Raw genomic sequence first — 26,657 nt, forward strand, 5'->3', positions numbered from 1 at the left:
GTTACATAAAAATAAAATAGAATCTCACTAATTCCCACTTCACTAATCCATATGCAATAATTTATACTCAAAATCAGTGAGGTCTCTCCCTTTCTCAGCAGAGGTTTAATAGCAGAGCTCTCCAGTGAGATCTCACATTGCTGAAACTTCACTGCTTTCATGAAAAATACTCCAGAATATATCCTCCTTGCTTTTTATATATAAATGTGCTTGTTCACTTACATGCCAATTTGCAAAATTCAGTAAATTTGCACAAGGTCTCTCAGTTATTAGTGAGAATTAGCTAGGTTCATCTGTACACTAATTCCATTAAATGCCAAAGTCTTACCTCATCGGGACTAGGGATAATATTTACACTGACAACCTGATCACAAATAACAGACTCAGAATGTATTCTGTTCAAGCGACTCCTTAGTTCAGCATTCTGGTTGAGAGCCTTAAAATAAAAATTGCACATTTAATTTCAAATTAAAAAGCAAGCATAAAACAGAGCAAAAAAAACAGCAGCTGAACTACATACTTCCCAGAAGTATCCTAATAAATTACTGAATCTCCTTAGCTGCATTTTTACACCCTTTCTGGCCATCAGGCATGTGATTCATATAATTTTTTTTTCCTTTGATTTCAGCAATTTTCATGTTAAGAAGAGTGATGTTCTTCCATAACACAGCAATGGTATTCTGCCCATCTTCATTCTTTGTGTAGCTCAAAGTGTTTGGGAGATAGACCAGTGGGTTATGCATATTCTGAAAATGGGGTGTGGAAAGAGCAAGGAAGCATGAAGCTGCATCAGATTACCAACGGGATACACCTCCTCCCCACATGACAAAAGAGGCTCCACTTGTGTTACAGCTGTGAGGCAGGTACTGAGCTTGGGCTGCCAGCATGAAGAGCAAATCAAAGGAAATAGCTAACCCTAATGCAAAAACAGAACAGTTGGCTCATGACGTGATTTTCAAAATACTCACATTAAGGGAAACATACAATGCATACCCAGAAACATTATTGTCAACTTATTCACAGCCCAGGGTGAACAAGGCCCTTACAGATAAATACACAGACAAGATTCTTGCTCCAAATCGTTCACACTCTATATAGACATAGGATGGGGAAATGGGATGCAACAGGAAGTAGCAATATAGTTCATATATTGTAATTCCACAATTTTTTATTTCAAGTTTTCTTTCTATTTTCATTTCCTATTGTCTATTTTGTTAACACATTCTGAAGAGAGGATTAGGTTGTACAGGTCTCTTGGTAGTTGTGTGCTTTAGGAGGGACTTGAGAGGATCAGGAAAATGTTCCAGGAGAAGACAATGACACAGAAAAGGCATGGAGACAAGACTGAGAAGTCACAAAGGATACGTCTACACTGCAATTGTCTACACATGCAGCTAAGGGGCTATTTAAACAGCCCCGTAGGTATAAAGTGCAATTAGATACCCACAGCTGGCCCATGCCAGCTGACTCAGGTTCAGGGGCTGTTTGATTTCAGTGTAGATATTTGGGCTCAGGGAACCTCCCACCTCACAGGGACCTAAAGTCCAGGCTTCAACCTGAGCCCGAGCCCAAATGTCTAGCAATTCTCAACATGTGGTCCGCGGACCCCCACTATGCCTAAGGGGTCCACAAAACTTAGACTGAAAACTAGTTCAACTATATATACACAGACAATAGATTTCCAAAGGTGTCCAGCACCTCCATTCAAAATTTTTTAGGGGTCTGCAAATGAAAAGTGGTTGAAAATCACGGGTCTACATCGCTATTAAACATCCCCTTCTTTAGCCTGAGTCAGCTGGCAAGGGCCAGCCACAGGTTTTCAATTGCCATGTAGACATACTCAAAGGGGGCGATTAGTTGCGAGACTTTAGTGGAGCAAAAGGGGCAATATTATTATTTTTGTTGTCTGATCTCAGCTCATCTGATATAGGAATCTACACTGCTCTCCAGTGTCCAAATCCTTCCCCTATAGAAGTCAACAGAGTTTTGCAATAATAAGCACAGAGAGAAGGGTCAATAGAATTTCACTAGTGCAGTAACAGAATTCTTTTATTCCTGATTTTTAAAGTAATTAGCTGCATCTGATGTGTGGCTGTTCTTGTTTTGTTTTCTGTTCGAGGCATTCTGTTAAGCTGCTACTAATCAAGACAAAGGAAAATATTACAAATAGACAGAGGCGGATTAGAGGTTTGTGGGGTCCTGGGCCAGAGCTAGTGGGGCCTCTCCCCATCCCTTCCACCTGCAGTCTCCCCTGCCTGCCTGGTGCCCCGAGCAGTCTGGAGGAGCCCCAAGCCACGGCCAGCCAGGGCAGAGTCCTGAGCCCAGGCTGCCCAGAGGAGCGCTGAGCCCTGACACGGCCTGGCCCCGGGGCTGCAGTGGGGAGTATTAGCAAAGGTTTGGGGGAGACTTACTTCTTCCAGCCTCCATTACCCACCACCCATGCACTGCATTAAACAAAACTTTAGAAAAAACAGATCTCCATGTTCTAATCACACTGTTTTACAGTTAGAGCTGGGTGAAATTTTTCAGGCAGATATTTAATTCACCAAAATATACAGTCTGGGGGCAACCAAAACTTTTAGTGTCAAGCTTAGCAAACAGTTTCAATCAAGAGAAAAAGTAAAAAAAATCGCATTTCTATCATGTCAAAATGAAACATTTTGATTTGTTGTTTCAAAATTTGTCTAAATTAATTTTTTTAAATGATTTAAAAACCAAAAATGAAATTAAGCATTTTGTGTCAAACTAAACATTTCAGTTGACCCAAACTGATTTTTTTTTTGGTCAGTTTTTCTTTTCACCAAGAAAATCAAAAAAATGTTTTGGGTCTATCTGAAACTAATCTATTTTTTGAGTTTTTGGTTCGGCCACGAAAGTCAAAAAAATCAATTATTTGTATAGTTCTATTTATAATATATGCTGGATGGCCAAAATACAATCCTTGCACTGAATAAAAAGTGTTCATATGCATTTCCCCCTTCATACAGTAGCAGTTGTTTCACAGTATCAATGACTGTAGATTCATTTGCTCCTGGCTGTTCCCTCTGCCTGCCTTTATCTCCTCTCACTTTTACTATAAACTCCCTTGTCCATAGCCTTCCCAACCCCCAGCTCTCTACACACCAATATGTGCAGATTGCTGCCACCCATCTTCTGTCATACACCAAAAGTACAACCGCAGCCCTGAACATCTCCATTGGCTACTCATTTATTTCAGGATCCAGTTCAAAACTGCCTTCATTATTGTAAACAGACATTCCAAGTGTCCTCAAATTCCTTGACTCTCACTGCTCTTCTCCCACTTCCCTTCCTTCTCTTGTACTAACCTCATCATCTTTAAATTGTTTGACATACTCCAGTGTTGTTGGACAAGCCTCATCCTCAGTTCCTGCACCTCATGTCTAATCTCAGATGAAAAATCATGGTGTATCTTTTCTCCACTGCCAGCACTGCTTACTTTTTCTCTCCCCGAGACACAACACTTACTTAAAAGAAAACTCCACTTCTGTCTCCTTTCCTCCCCTCTGCCCAAACTGAACACTACTCAGATCTGCAGCAAAGTCAAATAAAATTCATTATTTTGAACTAGCATTATCGTTAACTAAAGAGAGAACATTTTCAACCTCTGCTATGGCTGTGGCTCTCGCTGATCTTGTTCCATGATGGCTGCAATTTTCTTACTGTCAGGGAATAAGAGAAATTAGGACAGGATGGCACTCATTCTGCATTGCGGTCAATGGGACAAGCTCAGGACTGAGCACCATTTTAAAGTAAATTTCACTTTATTAAAAAAAATGCCATGCATTTTAACTTAACTTTTTTGTTTTTTCCAATGCTAGCTAGCTTTTAGAAATTTCAGGTGTAAGATAGTCTACTCCATTGTCCCTGAGAAATGGTGCATCTCTCATCTCTGTCCCTTTTCCCTAATTATTTTGGTTCATATGGTTCTCAAATCTTTTCCTGGGACTCCCCCTGACCCATAACCCTCTCTCATCTGGCAGGATCTAGCCAAGACCCCCATTCTTATTTAGCAATACGGGAAGAGTAGGGTAGATATGACCCCCATGTTGAGAACCCATGATAATTCCACCATGCCATCAGACCTCATCTCTAGGCCCTCTGAGAAGTCATCTGGTGAGTGTCCTGGCAATGGGAACAGAGATCAGATGTGCACCAATTCTCAGGTGCCGGTTATTTGGAAAGTTGAAACTTCAATGTTTATTTCTTGAATATCTGCCATTTTTACTTTTACTACAGTACTTAAAACTGCCCATACAATTTTTGAAAAAGGAAAACCCTTGGCTTTCTCTAATTCTCCAACTGTATTATTTAATCTGTTTCAAACTACAATTCCTGCAGTTTTGGAAATGTGACCAATGGGCTGAGTGAAAATTTGAGTTATCAGTAGCTTGTAACACTGTTGTTGTCAGTGCTAGGGAGTATATGTGCATTGTTTGGAGCTTAGAGGACAATGCATACTGAAATTAACACTGAGGGGGATACTCTTTAATTTTTAACTGCTGATTTTGATTATTTCTAGTGACAATTTCAGATCATGAGAGACTATCTAAAGATACAGCTATCTGGAAAAATGACTTTTAGAAATCTATATAAATTTCCTCCATGTTGAAATATGGCATATAAAAATGCACTGAAGAAATGAGCATTATCCAAGCTCCACAGCAGTGAAGAACAGTTATCTAGCCTGGGCTGCTTCTGTCTATCTTAGTTTTGGACAGCAGCTCATCACATGAAATAGATCCACAACAGCAAAGTCACTAGTGGACTTCACAGAGTCTCTGACTTCTTCTGTCTTTTCAGGTTATAGAACGCTCAGTTTGGGTTAGTGGATTTAGTGTATGGGTTTTTTTGGAGCAGGCAGATGAGGCTATAAAAAGTCGAGGAACAGAGGTAGTTGTTGTGAATGTCATCATGGTTATGATGGAGGAGCTTTCCTATGTCGGGAAGAAAGTGACTAAAGAGATAGACCAGGAAAGAGTTTCTCTGAGTATTTTATTTGCATGTATTTGCAGTAATACATTACTATCTTAAACAAAAAGCAAAAACAGTAGCAAAGTTTTCAAATATCTAGTCTCATGTAGGATTTCATACAAAGCCCAGCTCTGCATTCAAAACCTCCTGCCACACTGCTTCTGAAACACAGCTCTCAAACAAAGAAACTGCCATGTCTGTCTCAGAGTTAATCCCAAAACTCACACACAATGAAGTCCTGTTCTAAAAACTCGAGGGATGGGTCATTTAATGTCAGTCTTCTTGACAAATTGTCTAAAGAGAACCAACCTCAGGCTGGAGTGAATTTATCATCTAGGATTCTTTGGATGAACAATATTCTAGGATCCTCCCAATATATATGAAAAGAATCTTTGCCCTCATAACAATAGTTTTGCCAACGTGGCAATGAATCTGTAAATCAGTATCACAATCAAGTACCTGTTAATGATATGAAAGAGAGTTCTGACAGAAGCTATTTGCATCTTCTGACCCAGAGTCAGAATTGTTGACTTAAACAACAGTATTATTAGCTTCCCATCTTTCATTATTTTTATCCCTAAACAACATGTATCCTTGTTGTTGAATTATGTAAACTAGGTATTTTGGCATTTTTCTGAAAAATTTTAATAGACAAAGAATTAATGTCTGAAAATTAGACATTCTAGATTTACTTTGTCTACTTTTCAGGCTGTCTCTTGTTTACACTGAGATAGCCCAAGCTAGAGTCTACATATGAGTATATGCTGAATGCAGACTGATAAAACTGATCCATTTGGAACAATTAATCTGTATCACAGAATCATAGAACTGGAAGGGACCTCAAGGGGTCTTCTAGTCCAGACCCCTGCACTCAAGGGAGGACGAAGTATTATCTAGACCAGTGTTTCTCACAGCCAGTCCGCCGCTTGTTCAGGGAAAGACCCTGCCGGGCTGGGCCAGTTTGTTTACCTGCCATGTCCACAGGTTCGGCCGATCATGGCTCCCACTGGCCATTTTTCACCGCTCCAGGCCAATGGGGGCTGCGGGAAGGACGGCCAGCACATCCCTCGGCCCACGCCACTTTTTTTTATTGAACAGAACTAGACTCAGAACTGATTGCAGCGAGACCCCACTTGATATATCCTTCCTGTGTGAACCATCATTACTCTTTGGGAATGGTTTTCCAATAAGTTACTTGTAGTAACCTTATAGTAGTTCCATCTAGGTTGCATTTCCCTAGTTTACTTAAGAGAAGGGTCATGAGAGACAGTATCAAAAGCTTTATGCTTTGTCTACACCAGCACTTTTGTTGGCAAAACACACTCCTGACCAACAAAAGTTTCACCAACAAAAGCGCAGGTGTGGACAGTGGTATGTCAGCAGGAGATGCTCTTCTGTCAGCATAGCTACTGCCACTCATTGGGGGTGGTTTAATTATGCTGGTGGGAGAGTTCTCTCCTGCTGGCATAGAGCAGCTACACAGGAGACCTTACAGTGGCACAGCTGTGCCGCTGCAAGGTCCATAGTGTAGACATACCTTTACTAAAGTCAAGATCTACTACATCTACTGCTTCCCCGCTATCCACAAGGCTTCTTACCCTGTCAAGGAAAGTACTAGGTTGTTTTGACATGATCTTGTTCTTGACAAATCCATGTCATTACTTATCACCTTATTATCTTCTAGGTGTTTGCAAACTGATTGCTTAATTATTTGTTCCCTTATCTTACCAGGTACTGGAGTTAAGCTGCCTGGTCTGTAATTCCCTGAGTTGTCCTTTTCCTCCTTTTTATAGATTGGCACTATATTTGCCCTTTTCCAGTCCTCTGGACTCTCACCTGTCTTCCATGGTATCTCCTCAGTCAGCTCCTTGAGTATTCTAGGAGGTATTTCATCAGGCCCTGGTGACTTTAAGACATCTAACTTGTCTAACTAATGTTTAACTTGTTCTTTCCCTATTTTAGCCTCTGATCCTACCTCATTTTCACTGGCATTTTAGTTAGATGTCCAATTGCTACTAAACTTCTTAGTGAAAACTGAAACAAAAAAGTTATTTACCACTTCTGCCATTTCCACATTTTCTGTTATTGTTTTTCTCTCCTCATTAAGTAACAGATCTACCCTGTCCTTGGTCCTCCTCTTGCTTCTAATGTATTTGTAGAATGTTTTCTTCTTACCCTTCTTCACGTCTCTAGCTAGTTTACTCTCATTTTGTGCCTTGGCCTTTCTAATTTTGTTCCGACATACTTGTCTTATTTGTTTATATTTACCCTTTGTAATCTGAACTGGTTTCCACTTTTTGTAGGACTCTTTTATGAGTTTCGGATCATTGATGATATCTTGGTTAAGTCAGGGTGGTTTCTTGACATACTTCCTATCTTTCCTATGCAGTGGGATAATTTGCTCTTGTGCCCTTAATAATGTCTCTTTGAAAGACTGCAAACTCTCTTGACCCATAGACTGGGGAACACTGCTCTAGAGAATAGCAGTAATTTGTGTTAGCAGTAACTTTCCAATCTTAACTGTTTCCTGACAATAGGATATACACAGGGAGTTCTTCACCCCTTTTCCCTATAACTATGCCTCCTTTTCCTTTCTCACCCTGGTATCTGCACAGTACTTGCCCAAACTCCACCATACATTCTATACTCCCGTCCTTTTCATCCTCTCATGCTGAAGGGAAAGACAGGAGAAACAAACAATTGCAGGATGCGAGAGGGTATGCCTCCGGCTCGGCAGTACTGAAATGAACATGTGCATGCAAACACATCTATTCAGATCCAACTGATATATTTGAATGCATGTGTTCATTTCAAGACACCGTGTGCATTCGAAGCCTCATGAATAAACTAATCACAAAGGAATTCAATTGACTCAAACCCATGGTATTTATTAACTTTTCTTTTTTTTGTTTGTTTGTAAGATTCAACCAGCTCTAGGATAGCCAAAGTGCATACTGCATATAAGCACAGAAATATACATGCATAACAGCCGTGAACTCAAGAAGACTAAAGCACATTATGTACTGCTTCCTCTTATCTCTTTCCCCCTCATTGCCCCCAACATGACTCACCAGTTGCCTCAGGGCTGATCTGTACATATCCAGGGACTCATTACAAAGATTAGAACTGGGCATGGAAAAAATCTGCTCTCTTGAGCTTTATTTATAAATATACATGGGATGTGGATAATAAAAAAGTGTAAGTGCAGGAGAGAAACTGAATGTCAAATTCTTTTTCTTCTGCTTCTTTTAAAATGTACCTGGATTTACTGTTTAGTGCTAGAGTGAGAGGTCTAACGATGGAAGTCCTTCATTTATCAGTAAAACAGGTATTACACATTTTGAGTTTCCTCATCACATAAACCCGAACTGGAAGTATCACCACTAGGGAAGGGAAATTAGCTCAATTTCCATTTTTTCTCCACTGAGACCATCAACCAGGATTTCCCATTGTCACAATGACTTTTGTTAAGAGGACACCTGGATTCTAGGAACTAGAATGAGAGGCCATCAACCCATTTCACAGCAAACAGCTATAAGTCACTATTGATCTGGGTTGGATTTGTATCAGTGACCCAGAAGAGAAATATTCCTTATTAGAGCTGAGCAAATAACTGATTTTTTAGGTCAAGGGCCAAGCCAAAAAAAAAACCTGAAAAAAAAAAATGTGGCTCGTTTAGAACTGAAACTGAATTTTTCCCCTCACCAAAACAAAAATAGATACAATTTCAAACCAAAATGTTGAGTTAAAACAACATTGTGAAACAAAATGGTTCATTTAGAAAATGTTAGCATGAACCATTTTCACTTTAAACAAAAATTCCCCTCATATCTTTATACGGCCAAAGCTGTTCACCAAATCCTACCTGAAATTACAAATAGTTGTGATAACCCTGAAATGGCATTTTTCAGCAAATTTACTATGTGGCCAAAAAATTGTACCCTTCTCCTGTCCCTTTATCTTTATATCTACTAACACAGCAAATCTTACAGTAGAAAGATAACAGTTTAGGAAAGTACATGTAAATTTGGGTATATTACAGTTTGCATTTAAACTTGCATGTTCTTTGCTATTTCTTACATGCTTAGTGTTCCCTGCTAGTCCATGTTTCTTCAGAGTGAAGGTAACAGAAGAATACCCTAGGCCCTGATTACCCTTGAAAAACTAGGCACCTCTTCTTGATCCATGAATTCCAGAAGTGGGATTATTTTGCAAACTGAGTAAATCAGACTGAACTGATTTAACATACACTTTCTCATTCCTGTATTACACAAATTGAACTTGGTTTTCAGATTACATTTTTAGAATTAAGATACTTATTAAAGAGCCTATTATCCTGACTGGCTTTCTGTGAAAGATTTTCAGATGCACTCAGCATTGGCCAGACTCTGCTCCCGCTGAAGTCAATGGTAAAACTCCCTTTGACATCAGTGGGAGCACTGTTTGGCCAACACTACGTGCTTTTGGAAATCCTACTTTAAAGTTACACATTCAATATACTGCAATTAAACTTCATTAACAGTGGTTTGTGGAAGGCTAGGAATGGCAAGAAATCTAATCCCTGGATTACATGCTCATACGTGTAAATTGTTCACTTTTTTTTGCCCATAATCATTTTTGCAATTGGAGTAATGGATTTATGGAATGTATCTGTGAATGTTCATTCATCATTTTTAAATTAATGTAGGAAAACTGAATTAAAAAATAACCTTGAATGTGCTGTCAGTGGTTTTAAGAAATATATCTAAGATTTTCACATAAAATATTTCATACCTCAGATCTATCTCAGACACTAAACACAATGAACACACACAAGGAAATAAGACACACAATCTTTCACATCTACATTTCTTAGTTTTCTTGGGACTCATTCAGACTGCTCCTGCTTTCTAATACATTTGCAACAAAAAGCCAAGGGTAGAGAAGCTGGTTTGAATTTACCACTATCACATTTTGTTATTTAAGTTTCAATGAGAAAATATCTGGCTGCAAGACTTGGCATTTTCCATGCCATCTCTGGAAATGGAAAATACAGTATAGACAACAGGCATTTGGCAAGTCATAGGATTCCACGTGTGCTTGAAATCAAAGCAAGGGCATACCTGAGAAAGTGATTGTCTGAGGCGTGTTATTTGTGAATTGTGGCCTGTAACATCCTGTTCTGAAACCATCTGCTTAAGCTTTTCCTTCTCAATAGCTATGCTGTTAAAGGCAGACTTCAAAAGAGAATGAACTAGGGGAAAGAAAAAACAAATATTTCCTGAGACAAAGTACTACACTTTGCTTGTAATCAATAATAAAGGTTATGACATCTCCCTTCCCCTGCTCCCCAAATTTACAGAAATAAGAAACTAAGGCCCAAATTTTCAAGAGTTGGTGCCCAAGTAGATTGCATACATGCATCAGTTGAGATTGGCACACACACACACAATGTGAGTGTGCACAAATACTTCTCTTACGTGCACATACTGGTGGCTGTGCATATGCAAGTTTGGTATATGTAAAAGTGTGCATGTTCTTTTGAATATTTGGGCCTAAAGCTATTTTGTCCCCTTTTGTAAAGCAAATCACCCTGTTCCTTAATTTTTCTCTTCAAATAGTGCAGTATGTATGTCATGTCTGCATTTATGTTCTGCAATGATTTAATACTGCATTAATAAAGAGGATTACTTTGATCTTGAAACAGAACCTTTGATGATCTAACACTGTGGAGGGAAGCAGTGGGTAGTATGTTTTTCCCATTTTATGTCTTAGCCAACATTACAATACACAGAGCCCATACAACATAAGTTGTGTAAGACTGTTTGCAGCTCATGTGTCAGTGCTCCATAAACATCACTGCATGGTGTTACATTGTGATTATTTCAAATCCAATTATTTAAAGCCTTCCTTCAAAACAAACAAACAAAAAGAAACTCATCACTAGGAAAAATAACACTTCTGATCATTGCTAAATGTGGTTTAGCCATGCATTCCTTGCTATTAGAAACACCTTTGTGTTTTCCAAAAAACCCTTTAAAATAAAATAATTTCTTTTTCATTAGGTATATGCAACACTTGAAATAATCAGCCCATGTGCTCAGAAACGGAAAATTAACACATGGGAAACTTTTCTGAATAATAGTTTGACAATTTCAGCACAGAAACGCACAGGATGAAGGAAAATAAACTTTGACCTTTCCCATAAATAAAACGTATGCCGCTGTTTCTTTTTTAGAATTATGAAACATTAAGAAATAAAAACCTTATTTCAAGAAAATTCTGCCTCTCATCCCTTACCTCTCCCTAATTTTATAGGGTTTTTTAATTATTGCCCCCTAGTTCACAGTATAGAATCAAGAAATACAAAATGACTACTGAAACCATACTAATTAGACATGAATCACTGAAATGATCACCGCTTCCTATTCAAATTCTTGAATACAGAATAAAATGCAGTGCTAACTGCTCCTGTGTGAGCTTAAAACGCTCCCTTTCCTTCTCTTATGAAAGTGTTTTCCTTCATTAAACACTTGTACCTCTCCATATTTCTGTAAGTATAGACATTATTACCTCTCTTTAAAATAAATCTTATAGATTTCTAGATGTTTGTTCCCATCCAGATAGAAAGCTCTTGATCTTAAATCTTGGCTTTGTTCATCCCAAATTTTTATGACAGGTCTGAAAAATGTGACCCAAAATGTGGATGTTACATATGGAAGGCCAAATTCTCTGCCTCATAAATAGAGACACTTCCATTGAATTCAATATTCTCACTTATGTCAGCAATAAATTTATTCTGGTATTTATAAACACACATAATTTCATGATCAAATTAAACACAAGTCGTTGCATATTAAAACAGAATTGCCTAAAAATGCATGTATTCTCAGTTCAAAATGTACATTTTATATCAGGTGCATCAAGTTAATCAATTATGGTCCCTGGTCTGCAAGTACAAAGTTCAGTTGCTTGGGACATATTTTTTTGTGTAAAATGAGTTCAACATATTTTAAGTCTCAAGTCTCTCTCCCTTTTGCCGCCCTCCCCCTTCCCCCCCCCCCATATCAAACATACTCTTCTTTTAGGGAAATAATTCACACACACCTTCGTCTATTGCTGGTCCCATGAGCTTGCCAACGCGATAAACCAGGCATTCCCTTACTTACTGATTTATCTAGTAAAATGTTTTCAGCTATGTTGGGGCCCAATCCAATTCCTACTGAAGTCAATGGGAGTCTCTGCATTGATCTCAATGGATGCTGGATCAGGCCTTTAATTTAATTGCTTGTGTGACCCTAAGAACTCCCTCAATGCCAACTGGCAAGGGAGTTATAAGAATATCCCGATCCTGGTAGGTACATTCTGGTTCACCAAAGAATATCATAGAATCACAGAAATTTAGGACTGGAAGGGACCTTGATAGGTCATCTAGTCCAGTCCCCGGCACTGAAGCAGGACCAGGTATTATATAAATCATTCTTGACAGATGTTCCACATTGGAGATTTCTAAGAACAGGTTAGATGGAGATTTCACAACCTCCCTGTATAATTTGTTCTAGTGCTTAGCAATCCTTACACTTCGGAAGTTTTTCCTAAGGTCTAACATAAATCTCCCTTGCTGCAATTTAATACCATTACTTCTTTTCCTGTCCTCAGTAGTTAAGGAGAACAATTTATTACAGTGGCAAGGTGGACTAGGTCCAGAGGCCCCCTGCTGGAGGTCTCGCTGCCATGCATCATCCTGTCCCAGAACAGAGCAGTGAGAAGTCCTCCAGGTATCCTAGAGTGGCTGCAGAAGAACGGCCAATCAGAGGGGCTGCTGGAGTGACCAATAAGGGTCCAGAAAAGCCAGATAAAAGGCAAGCAGCAGAGCAGAACCTTCAGTTGCTGTGTAGAGCTTGAAGAGTGAAGATTGGGTGACTGACTAGCTGGATAGAACAGCAGCAGTACTGCAGACAGGACTGAAGCCCAGGGAAGGTTACTGAAGACTGGGTGCCTGGCTGGCAGGAAGAGCAGCAGGACCAGCAGAAGATCAGTGCGGGCAGGCGGAAGCACAGGGGGACTGAACCCAGAACCTGTGCAGGCCAGTGAGGGAACCGAGATGGGCTCCGCTGGTCTGGTTGAAGACTGAGCCCAAGGAGGCCTGCTGAAACACCACCAGCTGTGGGTACTAAGGTGGGCCCTGGCTGGGTGGTTGAAGAAAGCAGTGTCTTGGGAGAAGCCTTAGAGCTACGGCCTCACACCCGGGCCAAGATAAGAACTTGGACTGTATATCCCAGAATAGGGGACAGCGTATGCAGTTCAGCTGCTGGGCTGAGTCACTGAAGACTCTCATGAGTACCCCCCCTTCCCCAGCTGATGGTTCTCTTGGAGAGGGGGGTGCCACCCCGATGTAAGAACTAAAACCAAAAGCAGGCTCACACACAACCAATGGGGGGCTGCCTGTGAGAGGTGGATGCCACCCCATGAAAAGGACTGTAGTTGCAGGCATATCGGCCAAAGAAAGTGGGTGTTCACAAGAGGCAGGTGCTGACCCGGTTACAATTACCCTCCTCCTTTTAACAACTTTTTACATACTTGATGACTGCTATCATGTCCCCCCCTCAGTCTTCTCTTCTCCAGATGGAACAAATCCAATTTTTTTCAATCTTCCCTCATAGGTCATATTTTCTAAACCATTAATTTTTTTTTGTTCTCCTCTGGACTTTGTCCACATCTTTCCCAAAGTGTGGTGCACAGAACTGGCCACAGAACTCCAGCTGAGGCCTGATCAGTGCTGAAGAATTACTTCTCATGTCTTGCTTACAACACTCCTGCTAATACATCTCAGAATGATATTTGCTTTATTTGCAACGGTATTACATTGTTGACTTATATTTAGTTTGTGATCCTCTATAACACCCAGTACTCCTTTCTCAGCAGTCATTTCCCATTTTGTGTTTGTGCAATTGTTTATTCCTTCTTAAGTGTAGTACTTTGCATTTGTCCTTATTGAATTTTATCTTCTTTATTTCAGACCATTTCTCCAGTTTGCCAAGATCATTTTGAAACCATGTGAGACCTCAAGTGAAAGCCAGGGTGACGCTGGTCATTAATATCATTGTGAAATGTATGTACACATACTATGTAAGGAATTATGTACATTTACTGAAAACATGTTCCTAACATCTGTATCAAGGCAGAGTTGGCAAACAGGTTTTCTGTCAAACAAAAGATTGTTATTCACCTGTCTCTCTTTCGCATGTAAATTAAGCATTGTAAGTTAACACAATGGAGAGTCATTTACAAAGGAAATCAATGGGTCAGGGAAGGGTGTGCGTGAAATTAACAGGGAGGCAGGACACACAGGCATAAGCTACTGGGGTCATCCTGTCTCTGAGGAACAGACAATGAACTTCTGGAGATATAAGGAGAAGGTAAGGGTGACATCCCTTGAGCCTGCACCTAGGAAATAATTGGGCAATGCGATTACATTCATGAAAATGAGATCACAACATACCCTGGTTGGAAACACTGCAAAGGATATTTGAGTGAGATAAACTTCTATAGACAGGAGGTTAGCCTGTTAAGTTTAGTCTCTAGAAATTGTGTTATGATTTTGATTTATATGTAATCTTTGTTTCCAAAATCTTTTCTCATTATCTCTTGAATCTCAAATTGTTGATAATTTTGTTATCTTCACTATAAATATATCTGAGTTCTTTGGCATTACACAAGGAGCTGATCCTGAATTTAATCATACAAGCTGGTATGTGCACTGTTCCTTTGTGGACAGCGGATCTGGTATTACTGAGATTGTACGGTAGATAAGGGGCTGGCCAGTACAGGGAATGGTCCCAGGGGACCAAGGTGTACCTATTATTAACCTGCAAATCAAACACAGGAGTGGCAGAGTCCAGAGGAGACTGATTGATTGTTTGGGTGGCTAACAGGCTAGCGGTGTCAGTGATCTAATACCAAATTAAGCTCAAACAAGTCTTCCTCTTGCTGGAGGCAGCGGGTAACAGAGTGACTCACAAACCACCACAGAAAGGAGTCCAGGAGAGCGGGCTGTATTTTAAAGAAGCCTTATTGAGGGCACAGGAACAAGCCATCCTGATGTGCAGAAAGAACAGCAAATATGGCAGGCGACCTGCTTGGCTTAACAGATAAATCTTCGGAGAGCTTAAACACAAAAAGGAAGCTTACAAGAAGTGGAAACTTGGACAGGTGACAAGGTAGGGGTATAAAAATATTGCTCAAGCATGCATGGGTGTAATCAGGAAGGCCAAAGCACAACTGGAGTTGCAACTAGCAAGGGATGTGAAAGGTAACAAGAAGGGTTTCTACAGGTATGTTAGTAACAAGAAGGTGGTCAGGGAAAGTGTGGAACCCTTACTGAATGGGGGAGGCAACCTAGTGACAGATGATGTGGAAAATGCTGAAGAACTCAATGCTTTTTTTGCCTCGGTCTTCATAGACAAGGTCAGCTCCCAGACTGCTGCACTGGGCAGCACAGTACGGGGAGGAGGTGAGCAGCCCTCAGTGGTAAAAGAACAGGTTAAGGACTATTTAGAAAAGCTGGACATGTATAAGTCCATGGGGCCAGATCTAATGCATCCAAGGGTGCTGACGGAGTTGGCTGATGAGATTGCAAAACCACTGGCCATTATCTTTGAAAACTCAGGGTGATCAGGGGAGTCCTGGGCAACTGGAAAAAGGCAAATATAGTGCCCAACTTTTAAAAAGGGAAGGAGGAGAATCCGGGGAACTACAAACTGGTCAGCCTCACTTCAGTCCCTGGAAAAATCATGGAGCAGGTCCTCAACAAATCCATTTTGAAGCAATTGGAGAAGAGGAAGGTGATCAGGACCAGTCAACATGGATTCACTAATGGCAAGTCATGCCTGACCAACCTGATGCCTTCTACAATGAGATAACTGGCTCTGTGGGTATGGCGAAAGTGGTGGACATGAAATACCTTGACTTCAGCAAAGTTTTTGATACAGTCTAACGCAGTATTCTTGCCAGCAAGTTAAAGAAGCATGGATTGGATGAATGGAATAGAATGTGAATAGAAAGCTGGCTAGCTAGTTGGGCTCAACAGGTAGTGATTGATGGCTCAATATCTAGTTGGCAGCCGTTATCAAGCGGCGTGCCCGGGTCTGTCCTGGGGCCGGTTTTGGTCAACATCTTCATTAATGATTTAGATAATGGGATGGATTGCACCCTCAGCAAGTTCACAGATGACACTAAGGTTGGGGGAGAGGTAGATACGCTGGAGGTAGGGATACGGGCCAGCGTGACCTAGACAAATTGGAGGATTGGGCCAAAAGAACTCTGAGGTTTAACAAGGACAAGTGCAGAGTCCTGCACTTAGGACGGAAGAATCCCATGCACTGGGGACTGGGGACTGACTGACTAAGCGGCTGTTCTTCAGAAGTGGACCTGAGGATTACAGTGGACGAGAAGCTGGATATGAATCAACAGTGTGCCCTTGTTGCCAAGAAGACTAATGGCATATTGGGCTGCATTAGTAGGAGCACTGCCAGCAGACTGAGGGAAGTGATTATTCCCCTCTATTCGGCACTGGTGAGGCCACATCTGGAGAATTGCATCCAGTTTTGGGGCCCTCATTACAGAAAGCATGTAGATAAATTGGAGAGAGTCCAGAACAGGGCAATGAAAATGATTACAGGGCTGGGGCACATGACTTACGAGGAGAGGCTAAGGGAACTGGGCTTATTTAGTCTGCAGAAGAGAAGAGTGAGGTGGGATTTCATAGCAGCCTTCAACTAGCTGAAGAGGGGTTCCCAGGAGGATGGAGCTCACCTGTTCTCAGTGGTGGCAGATGACAGAACAAGGAGCAATGGTCTCAAGTTGCACTGGAGGAGGTCTATTAGGAAAAACTATTTCATTAGGAGGGTGGTGAGGCACTGGAATGGGTTACCTAGGGAGGTGGTGGTGGAATCTCCATCCTTAGAGGTTTTTAAGGCCCGGCTTGACAAAGCCCTGACTGGGATGATTTAGATGGGGTTGGTCCTGTTTGAGCAGGAGGTTGGACTAGATGACCTTCTGAGATCTCTTACAACCCTAATCTTCTATGATTCCATGAGTCTGTTTTTCCTTTTTCCAAATCTCAGATTTCTTCTAAGTAATACCTGTGCAGCTACCGTGATATATAGTGGCATCCTTACATCAATACCATTGACTATCACGGTACTGCCAATCACAAGCAGTCAGAAATCACAAGTCAGCTCTTCAAAAACCATCAGGCCATCTTAAAAAAATCATGATTTTTAAAACAGGCCTTCTGCCGCTGAACATTTAGGGATCATGCTTTCAAGTTTTTCTCCAATCATAAGGGCCTAGAAACTTACCCCCCTCTGCCTTTTTTAAATGAAAGCTGGGCTTCTCATATAATCAGGTAACTTCAGGAACTGGGGCTTTAAGAAGACCACTAAATATTGTGAGACTTGTGATGAAATCATAGAGTTGGTAACACTTCTTCATATTTTTTTTAATTTGCCTCCAATTCCCACCCTACAAACTCTGAATCATTTAGCTCCGCTGCATCAAATCCAGCAGCAACAGCACTCTAGACTCTGCATCACTTGTCAGCACTGTCAGAGCAACTATGGCAGCCTGGCTCTCAAAGAATTTCATAGAGGTGTGGGTTCGATTTCAGCATCAACCAGACCACATCTGCTCTTGGCTCACACTTTTGACAGCTGTGGTTAAAATAAATACAAGAAATGTAAAATGTGACTTTAATTGTTTAACAAGCCAACAAAGCCACAAAATGACTCCTGGACTGAGAGAGTTAATGCTCTCGGAGGGTTACTGTATAGCCACATGTTAAGTAACCATCCTTCAATGTATAATGGTTAAGAATAAGAATCTTTCCACAGAGCTTGAACTGTAGTGATTCTTCCCTGTGAATCAGAGTTAAACTACTGTTTCAGCATGGTTTTAGGGTTACAGGGGGAGATGTGCCAGCTTTTATTTGAGACATGCAGCCAAGGCCCAGACTGTTTGTGATTATGACACTTGTTGCCAAGAGTACAGCTGTTAACCCATGTATTCTGATCAAATTTCAAACTAGGTAATTACATTTTGTTTACCTAAATCCCTGTTTTAGTTTCAACTGGGCACAGTATTTTTTCATTTCGTGTCCTAACCTGTTGTTTAAGATAACTGTAGTCCATCTCAGAGACAAATACATTTCAAAAGGTACTATATTTTGTTTCCTAATTGTGTTCCTTTGTGTCACAGATCAGGCAAATCAAAATAGAGGCTGTTGGTTTCATAATGTTGTGTGAGAAATCCTGTAAAGCATTAATATTTCAAGCCCGACATGACTTAAAATTATAAAGTAATCAGGAATATAAGAAGAATTTATACTTGAATATTAATATGCATTTATTTAAAGCCATACATTTAACATTATTTTGTAAGTATTCATGTGAGCCCTTACTTTTAGGTGTATTTAAGGGGAACCGCTTGTTCAAAGACATTACATTGTAAGCAATAGGACTGTTACAATTTATGCTTTATGTCTAGTTAATTCTAGAATAAATGGGACTTCTTATTTAACAATTACCTAAGAGGAAACTCAAGGAACCAAAGGCAGTAACCTCACAATGAGCCCACTGAAGAAGCACTAGTTTGGACTATTTATGGAAGCTATTTTCACTCTTTCAGGCTAAAAAACTAATGAAAAATTATGATGCATGGCTGTTTAAAGTTCATCTTAAAATATAATACATTAAATCTTGGAACCAGCAAGGCGGCTAGTCAAATGGAAATAACTTCCACTAATATTAGGGAAAACAAAAGATTATTCAAACCTACTTGTGTTCTTATATTATATACATACAAAAGTTATTATACATAAGCACACACACACACACCTATAGACATTTTTATGACCCCACCAAAAGAAAAAATGTAAGTTCAGTAGATATGGAAAGTCAACCAAGACACAAGAAGATTGAGATCTTTAGTCACATTATAAATTACATGAAGCTTTTAAAGAAATATTATTATTTAGCCAATTCCCCATTGAATCTATTGTTTATGGGACATCAGCAAAGTGATCTGTCTAGAAGTTATACTATAGACTGTGTACCACTAGAGTGATGCAGCCCTGAGAATACAGATGTCAATAAATACTTACTACATCATGCGTAGACAATGGAAAAAGAACATTTCAAAACAAAAATATAGGAGTGTACCTATAATCAGAAAAGTGTGTGTAAAGCAGACATTAGCCAGTTCATTATTTCTTCCTTCTCAATGGCCTCCAGTTCTTATTTTCTCGGTTTATAACTAAAGAAAGTTGTTTTTTTTCCCTAACTGCTGCCTCTGCAAATTATATGTGGGAAATTTTCAAACAAGCACCTTTGTGCTTTTTTCCCATACTGCCCCTCAGGCTTGGGAGAAGCTCCTTGTTAACATCCACAAAACTAACTCTGCCAGGAAGCCTACAAAACTTGACAAATCAATAGCTTGCTAATGTGCTGAGAACACAGTCTATCATGGTAACTGATATTGTCTCATTGTTTCCTTGTACTCCCCCCACCCCTATCTGGTTATAGACATCTGTTGTCGTTTGTCTAATACTTAGATTGTAAGATGTTTGGGGCAGGGACTTTTTTGTTCTGTGTTGGTTCAGCACATAGTCCTGGTCTGTGACTGGGGCTCCTAATTGCTACAATAATACAAATAATAAATAATAAAATCAGATTATTCTTTCTACCTTATCACCAGTAATAAAGATTCTACAATGAGAATTAAGTAGACGCACTGGAAAAAGAGAGCAAAGCACAATGCAATCCAGCTCATTTTTCCATAGAGATAAATAGATCTGGTTTTCAAACAAGCTTAATTCATCCCATTCCTGATTTTCATTAAATGTCTCCAAAAGTGGAATGCCCCAAAACTGATATTTGTTGCTGTCTGAATCTCTAACAAACTGTTCTTTGATGCACTTTGACCATCATTCAGTCTTAACCCATTCAGCATCACGTGTGAACTCTGTAGACAGAGGCAAAAAGCAAAAAATAAACAACACTAAAAGACATTGTAAATTATATAGTATTACACAAAAGACAGAGAAATGGCCACAATGCATGTATGATAATAGCCACAACAGTACTTGCATTAGTAAGCTATTAGTAAATGGCTTAGGTATGAAATATGAAGCAAGATCTTTCAACCACCTGAGCAGTGCATCAATTCCTGCATATGCTTGTGTGGCTTATGTATGACTCCATTTTATATTACACTGTTTTAAAACCCTTTTAAAAAACCTAAATTTTCAGCCTACAAGCCAGTCATTCATTGGTGATAGAGTGTAAAGTTTCTGAAATCCATTCTTGTACGAGCAGGACATTTTATAACTTCCGTTGGTGTGTCGTGCATAAAGTTGTACAAGATCATGAGAGACAGTGGAATTTCATTTATCCTAAGAGAAAAAACACAGGCTTCTACAAAAAGGAAAAAATGTGTGCAAATTCAGCCAAGTTTTGCAAGCCCCAGTAATGGTTCAGGAGGTTCACAAAATCTCCAATGACATAGGATTCACCTATTCCTATATATGTACCTGATGCATAGAAAATAATTTAAAAAATAAACTTATATCATCTTCATCTGAAACAGTTATGAATAAAAGATTCTCATACAATTTATATTTGATCCAGACAAAAGTTCGGACCATGAACAGTATAAATGTAAAAACAGCAGTTTTTGTAAGATACAGATTGTACATTTTTAGTTACCTTTCTGTGCCATGAGGCAAAACTCTTCTTGAAGTTTGATATACTCCATGGAGCATTCCAAGGGGTCAGCTACCTGGCTTGGAGGAGTCTGAAATTCGATGTCTACGCAAAGATTGGGGTTGGATGAGTGCAGGCGAACCGGTGACATTGTAGCACTGAAAGGGACCTACAGGGAGATTTAACAATGAAAATAGCTACTGCATAGGACTGTATCCACCTTCCACGGAATACATTGAGTAGAAACAGCACACACTTTATTCACAGAGCAAAACACAATAGTTCCACTGTGAGAGATTTAAAAAATTGTGAGAATATATATCTTTTGGTATCTCAAATTTCAGTAGTTGTACAAAATTCACCAGGTCTCTTAAAATCCTTCAGTGAAACATAGACAAGTGATAGAGAGAGAGAAAGAGGTGCACTTTAGCTCTGACTATAGCATTTACACTAACATAGCATTTCATAAGATTTGGCAGAGAGCTGGAAAATTAAATCATTAATGTTGCTTTACATTCTGACCTTTGGTACCCTATAAAGAATGATTTGGTGGTCACAATACCAACATTTTAAATGTATTAGTTTCTCCATCAACCTGGAAATATGGCTAAATATTCCCACAGAGAATATTATTTGCAGACTTTTAGGAGTGTTGGTAAATCCTGAGATTATTATTCAGTTAACTGAAATTCACTTTATAATTCATCTGCAAATCACACAATATAGAAAATCACATAGGCTCTTTTTGTACATGAAAGCTCTTTTTAGCAAAAAACAAAACAAAAAATCATTTTCATTTAAAGCACACCTACTATAAAATTCAGTAAAAGAGATATTTTACCGAGTCATATTAAATCTCTTGTATCAAACAGAACAAATAGGCTTCTTTTAATTTATTATATATTTCCACTTTTCTTTCTCCCTCTGTATTTTTGCACATACAGTAAATGTGTGTATATGTACATACATATAATGTGTTTGTGTATTTTATCTACAATCTAAAGATATGTAACATTTATGTATCATATAGTTACATATATAATGTATATGAAATTCTTTATATACACATATATAGAGAATACTTTATTTGCATTGTATTACATTATATACACACATATTTTTATATATACCTATATATAAATATCTGACTCCTGGAGCCCAATTTTCAAATGTGAGTGTCAAAGTTAAGGCATTCAGAATCTTATTTTGGCACTCAGATAAGAGTTAAACACTTAAATATCTATTTTAGGCATTCAAGCACTGATTAGATTCCTCAAGCGCAGAAGCTGAAAACCCACATTCTAGAGTGTAATTTATGTATACAAATATGAAAAATGGGCCCAAAATATAGTTTTCTGAAACTTCCTACAGAGCAGCAGGCAATATAAAAAGTCATATTACTATAGACTTTATCAACAGATTAGTTAAACTACCACCAACACTAGTGATGGATCCTTAGTTTGTTAACTTGATTAGTTGACTGGGCTGGAGAATAGCTTTTTTGATCTTTTCAGGGAACTGTGCCCAATCACTATACATTGTATTTTTCTGACTCCCTGGTGGAATCCTCCAGCTCCTTTTTGATAACTTTATCACATTTCATTCCACCTCTCGGTACACTATATCAGCGTATCTTCCTTCACTCACCCTTCCCAGATTTCCAGGTATCTACTGTGTACAAAATTTCTCCTCTAAGCTCCTTTCACATATTCTTATTTTTAACTATGCAAACAAAGAGAATTTTTCATCTGATTTTATTTTTAGGCTCATACCATGAACAATTTCTTTATTAACAGGGAACAGAGAACAATCTCCTTTCTCCAGCGAACTGAAGCACTATCACAATCCATTCAGCAACCTTCCATTTTGTACTATGCTAACACCATTTCGCTCAAACAGTCAACCAGAACTTCTCTATTTTACAAATAGATTCAGACAGTCACAATTCTTTTACAAAGCCTTTCATTTCTTAGGTCAGAGAACATATTTGCAGAACCTCCTTGCTAAGAATTCTGTCAACATATAATCACTCAAGCCCACCAGATGCTAGTATCCTCACAACAGAGAAAATAATGTAAATTAATCTCAAAGGCTTTGACACCTAGAGGTTAGAAAAATGTACAAGGCACACATTGGATACTAGGTTCCAGCATAGACTGAGCAAATACAACCTATAGCAGTGGTTCCCAACTTTTTCCATTCTGTGGTCCCCTGTTACAGGAGATAACTAGAAAGAAAGGGAAAGTAGCTGCAATCTCACTGGATTTCTTCATGACCCCCAAGTTCAGAACCCCAACTCTAGAGCTTTGCACCTCGGCTGGCCAGGCTGAAAAACTAAATATAAAAACAGGACCCTGTTGAAAACCAGATAATGCATCTGAAATGAGGATTCCTGGGAAAATAACATTTTAAAATGTCTCCCAGAATCAGCATTTGCATTTTTACAGGCATTTATAATCACACACTTTGCAGGAAATACCCATTTACATGAGAAAAATAAGTAGACACTTTGCTGACTGCTTGAGAGAATGCTACATAGCAGTCAAAAATAAGGAAATAGCTGATTGATATGAACTCTGTTTCCTTCAGCAGAGTTTCCAAGTTACTTCCAACAACAGCTGAAAAAAATCCACGTCAAACCCCATCTTTCATCCACCTGGGCTCCCAACAGACTGAGAAATACTGAATAAATTTTTCCTTACGTTTCTCATCACTAGCATCCTACACCTTCCTCTCCAATTCCCCTCGTAACTGGGAACATATTTGTTCTTGGTCATTGCTGTTGTATTTTTCATGTATTCTACTTTTTCTCTTTGCCTTCTCCCATCTCTCTCTCTGTAGTCTTCCTCACCTCTGTTAAACATAACTTCAAATCTATCCACATTTTCTTTATTTACTTTAACCCTGGGCTTGAAATAACCACTCAGCCAGCATTGACAGTCATCCTTCCTGGGCAAGTACTGTCAGCTTTCGCAGAATTTAAGCTTTTATTATAAAAGGTAAGATGTTCCTAGCCCATAGGATTGGGAAAAGAACGCTCCACATGTGACTTGAGGGTAACACATACAGTGCTGTATTCCTCAGTCTACACAAACAGCAGCTTCTGTATCATGACCACTGCTGGGGTGAGCAGCTGCCAAGCTTAAGGTATGTCTACCTGGCAATTAAAAACCCATGGCTGGCCCATGCCAGTTGACTTGAACTCGTGGAGCTTAGGTTGTTTAATTGCAGTTTAAATGTCTGGGCTTACACTGGAGCCCAGGTTCTAGGATCCTGCGAGGTGGGAGGGTCCAAGAGTTTTGTCCAGTTACTACCTATCATTTCCATTTCCCAACCCCAGATTTTGTGTGAAGCAGTCATAAGACTAACAAAATGAAACAGATACTAGTGGTAGTAATACGACTTTTTGGGATTATGGAATGTAAACAAAAAGTGTTTCAAATGAAAAAAGCTTGCCTTATATTATTAAATATGCAACAGCATAACACAAGGAAATTTCATGCTGGGCTTAATAACAAGCCACCTCACTTCTGCTTTCTTGGTGTGTGCTGTTTTCAGAATCCTTTGATGGGATTACATCCTTGAAATTTATGGTTGCTTTTTTATTATTTATATTGTATACGTATACAGAATATGCCATAAATACGAGGGAACAGGGCCTGATTCTAATATCACTTACACTGGTATAAAGAAGAAGTAAATCCTTTCAAGACAATGGAGTTACGTTGATATACATGTGGGGTAAGTGATACGAGACCCAAGCTCATGAAATTTATCTTCACCTGTCAGGGCTGACTTCACATTCACAAATGCCCTACCCAAAAGTGGGTAATGAGGACACCTGTAAGAAGTGCAGGTGATGTTCTCAGTATTGTTATTACATATTCAAGTTGTACAGCTTCCCATCTTTAAAACTATCCCTTGATTTTAAATCCACTCACTGTTGTAGCCACAGCTGCTGCTAGTCTCTGCCGGCGTCGTGTTGTGCTGAACTGGCCCTTCAGCGCTGGCCCTTCCTGACAGTGAAGGGGAGAAGAGAGAGGAATAGAAAAAGAGAGGGGCAGGGAAGATGGGATATAGGAAGATGAAAAATGATCAGAGAAGGGAGAGGGAAAGTCTTTAACTGGATTTTAATTTCACTAACGTCACATGTTCTCATGCATGTATGCCAGGGGCTTGAATAGCTAGTTATTTTGCTAAAATTATCTCCAGAGTAGTTAGACAAACATGAACTCACTAATGCTGAAAAATAAATTCCATTAACATTTTTTCATAGTCATAATGCAGTTATGGGATAGCAAAATAAAATGATGCTATGGAATGGCAGAAAACACAAAATAAGAACTTAATATTTTGGGTCATCTGACCATCTATTGTATGAATGTTATAGAGAGCACTTAATTCTGTTTGTGTACGTACACTATGGTTTGTAAACTAGAAGCTTATGCAGCAGAATCATGGAATGTGCAAGTGTATACTTGAGAGGTTGTTTGTCAGTCTAAACATTTCTCTATGGACAGTACTAGCTCTCTGATTTCCTTCTCCACGTTCATTTGTCCAGTTTCCCTCTCTTTGGCCACTAAGTTCCTCAATCTCTAATTCCTCTTTCATGTTCATGAATGATGCAGTACAAAACTTCAGTTCATTTCAGTTCTATTGTGGCTCTTCAGAACAACTTAAGTTACCTCAGGTGAAGCAAGAGCAATGAAAAGGATTTTTTTCTAACAAATACACTTTCACAGGTTCATTTGAGCCACTGGGGCATCTCTCAAGGCAAGCTCCCTGAAGTGAATTGATGTCCAATTCAAGATGCCCATCGAGGCTTTAAATTCCACAAAAGTAAAACACCACAGTCTTCCGCTGAGTCAACCATAAAAGGATCGGTCATAGGTAGGCCTCTGACTAGACTAGGCTTTTTTCGGTTAAGGGAGGGAGATTCTTTCTTCCCGTTCCAGCCTACCCAAACTGCCTCTCAGAGAAGGATGCAATCAGCTCTTTTTATCTTGCCTGCTGGGCCCTGATTGGCTTCTGCCCAATTCCGGCCCTTTTAGCTGCTGGGGGAACAATTCTCATTGGTTCCACAAACACCTGATCCGGAGTTGTGTCTCTAAACAGCTCCCAGAGGTCTAAACGTGCTTCTCTTTTACCCCAAAAGGACACCAGCTTTGGGCAGGATGCACCAAAGCAAGGGGCATCAAATGCCTCGTATACCCTGTCACATATTTTTTATTTGCACTACTGAATCCCTGATCCTGAAAAGATTTATACCCAGGTTCAACTTTTAACTGACTCTAAATGACTTTTTAAAATTCATACTGTTGACATAGAGTCAATAAAGTAATTTTTCAATGCAGTATAGCTCCATGCCTGTCACAAAACATTCTCCTTTCACATTTACCTTCAAGTAATGACATTTTGAGAAATCTCAGCATTTTCTAAAAGACTAAAAAATCTGATTTCCTGTCTATAGGTGTATTTTCTCCTCACGCACAATTCCTATTGTCCATGTGAAAAAAAAGAATACATATACATACATTCCTCCATACATCTCCCATTTCAGGCACTGGGATATTTTTAAAACTACACTTCTATTTATTTAAAATATAGCCTGGGCATCACATAATTGTTTGAAATAATAAAACAAAAACGAACACCAGTGCAGTTTGGTGGCCTGTGAACACCGCTATACATATGTAAAAGACACCCTGGTTCGAGAAGTAATTCAAATCCTTTACCCCTTGAGCCCAGTAAAGTTCAGCTGGTATGTTATAAAGTGATGTGCACGGGAGGACAGCTGCTTCTTATACAGTCTGGTTGATTCTTGTTGCAGCATTGACAACACTGGGAAGGGGAAAACCCCTATTAATCAAATTTTTACTCCTGCAGGGTAGTAATTACCTCAGCCACCGTTTTATGTGACACCAG

At 39.4% G+C, this 26,657-nt stretch overlaps 1 protein-coding gene across 4 annotated transcripts in view; it reads right to left on the bottom strand.

The window, feature by feature from the left end:
* Positions 1-26,657, bottom strand: part of OSBPL6 (oxysterol binding protein like 6) — a 174,281-nt gene that overhangs the window by 25,832 nt on the left and 121,792 nt on the right. For 2 of the 4 annotated variants that reach the window (XM_075069789.1, XM_032768500.2), the window contains 4 exons: positions 24,674-24,748; positions 20,736-20,901; positions 10,095-10,225; positions 329-436 (listed from right to left, as the gene is read on the bottom strand). In XM_075069789.1, coding sequence (XP_074925890.1) covers positions 329-436; positions 10,095-10,225; positions 20,736-20,901; positions 24,674-24,748 — 480 coding nt within the window. The remainder of the gene's footprint in view (positions 1-328; positions 437-10,094; positions 10,226-20,735; positions 20,902-24,673; positions 24,749-26,657) is intronic. The other 2 variants (XM_075069790.1, XM_075069788.1) reach the window with 1 other exon arrangement.

The sequence above is a fragment of the Chelonoidis abingdonii genome, chromosome 10, assembly GCF_003597395.2.
Source record: "Chelonoidis abingdonii isolate Lonesome George chromosome 10, CheloAbing_2.0, whole genome shotgun sequence".
NCBI classification, from domain to species: Eukaryota; Metazoa; Chordata; order Testudines; family Testudinidae; genus Chelonoidis; species Chelonoidis abingdonii.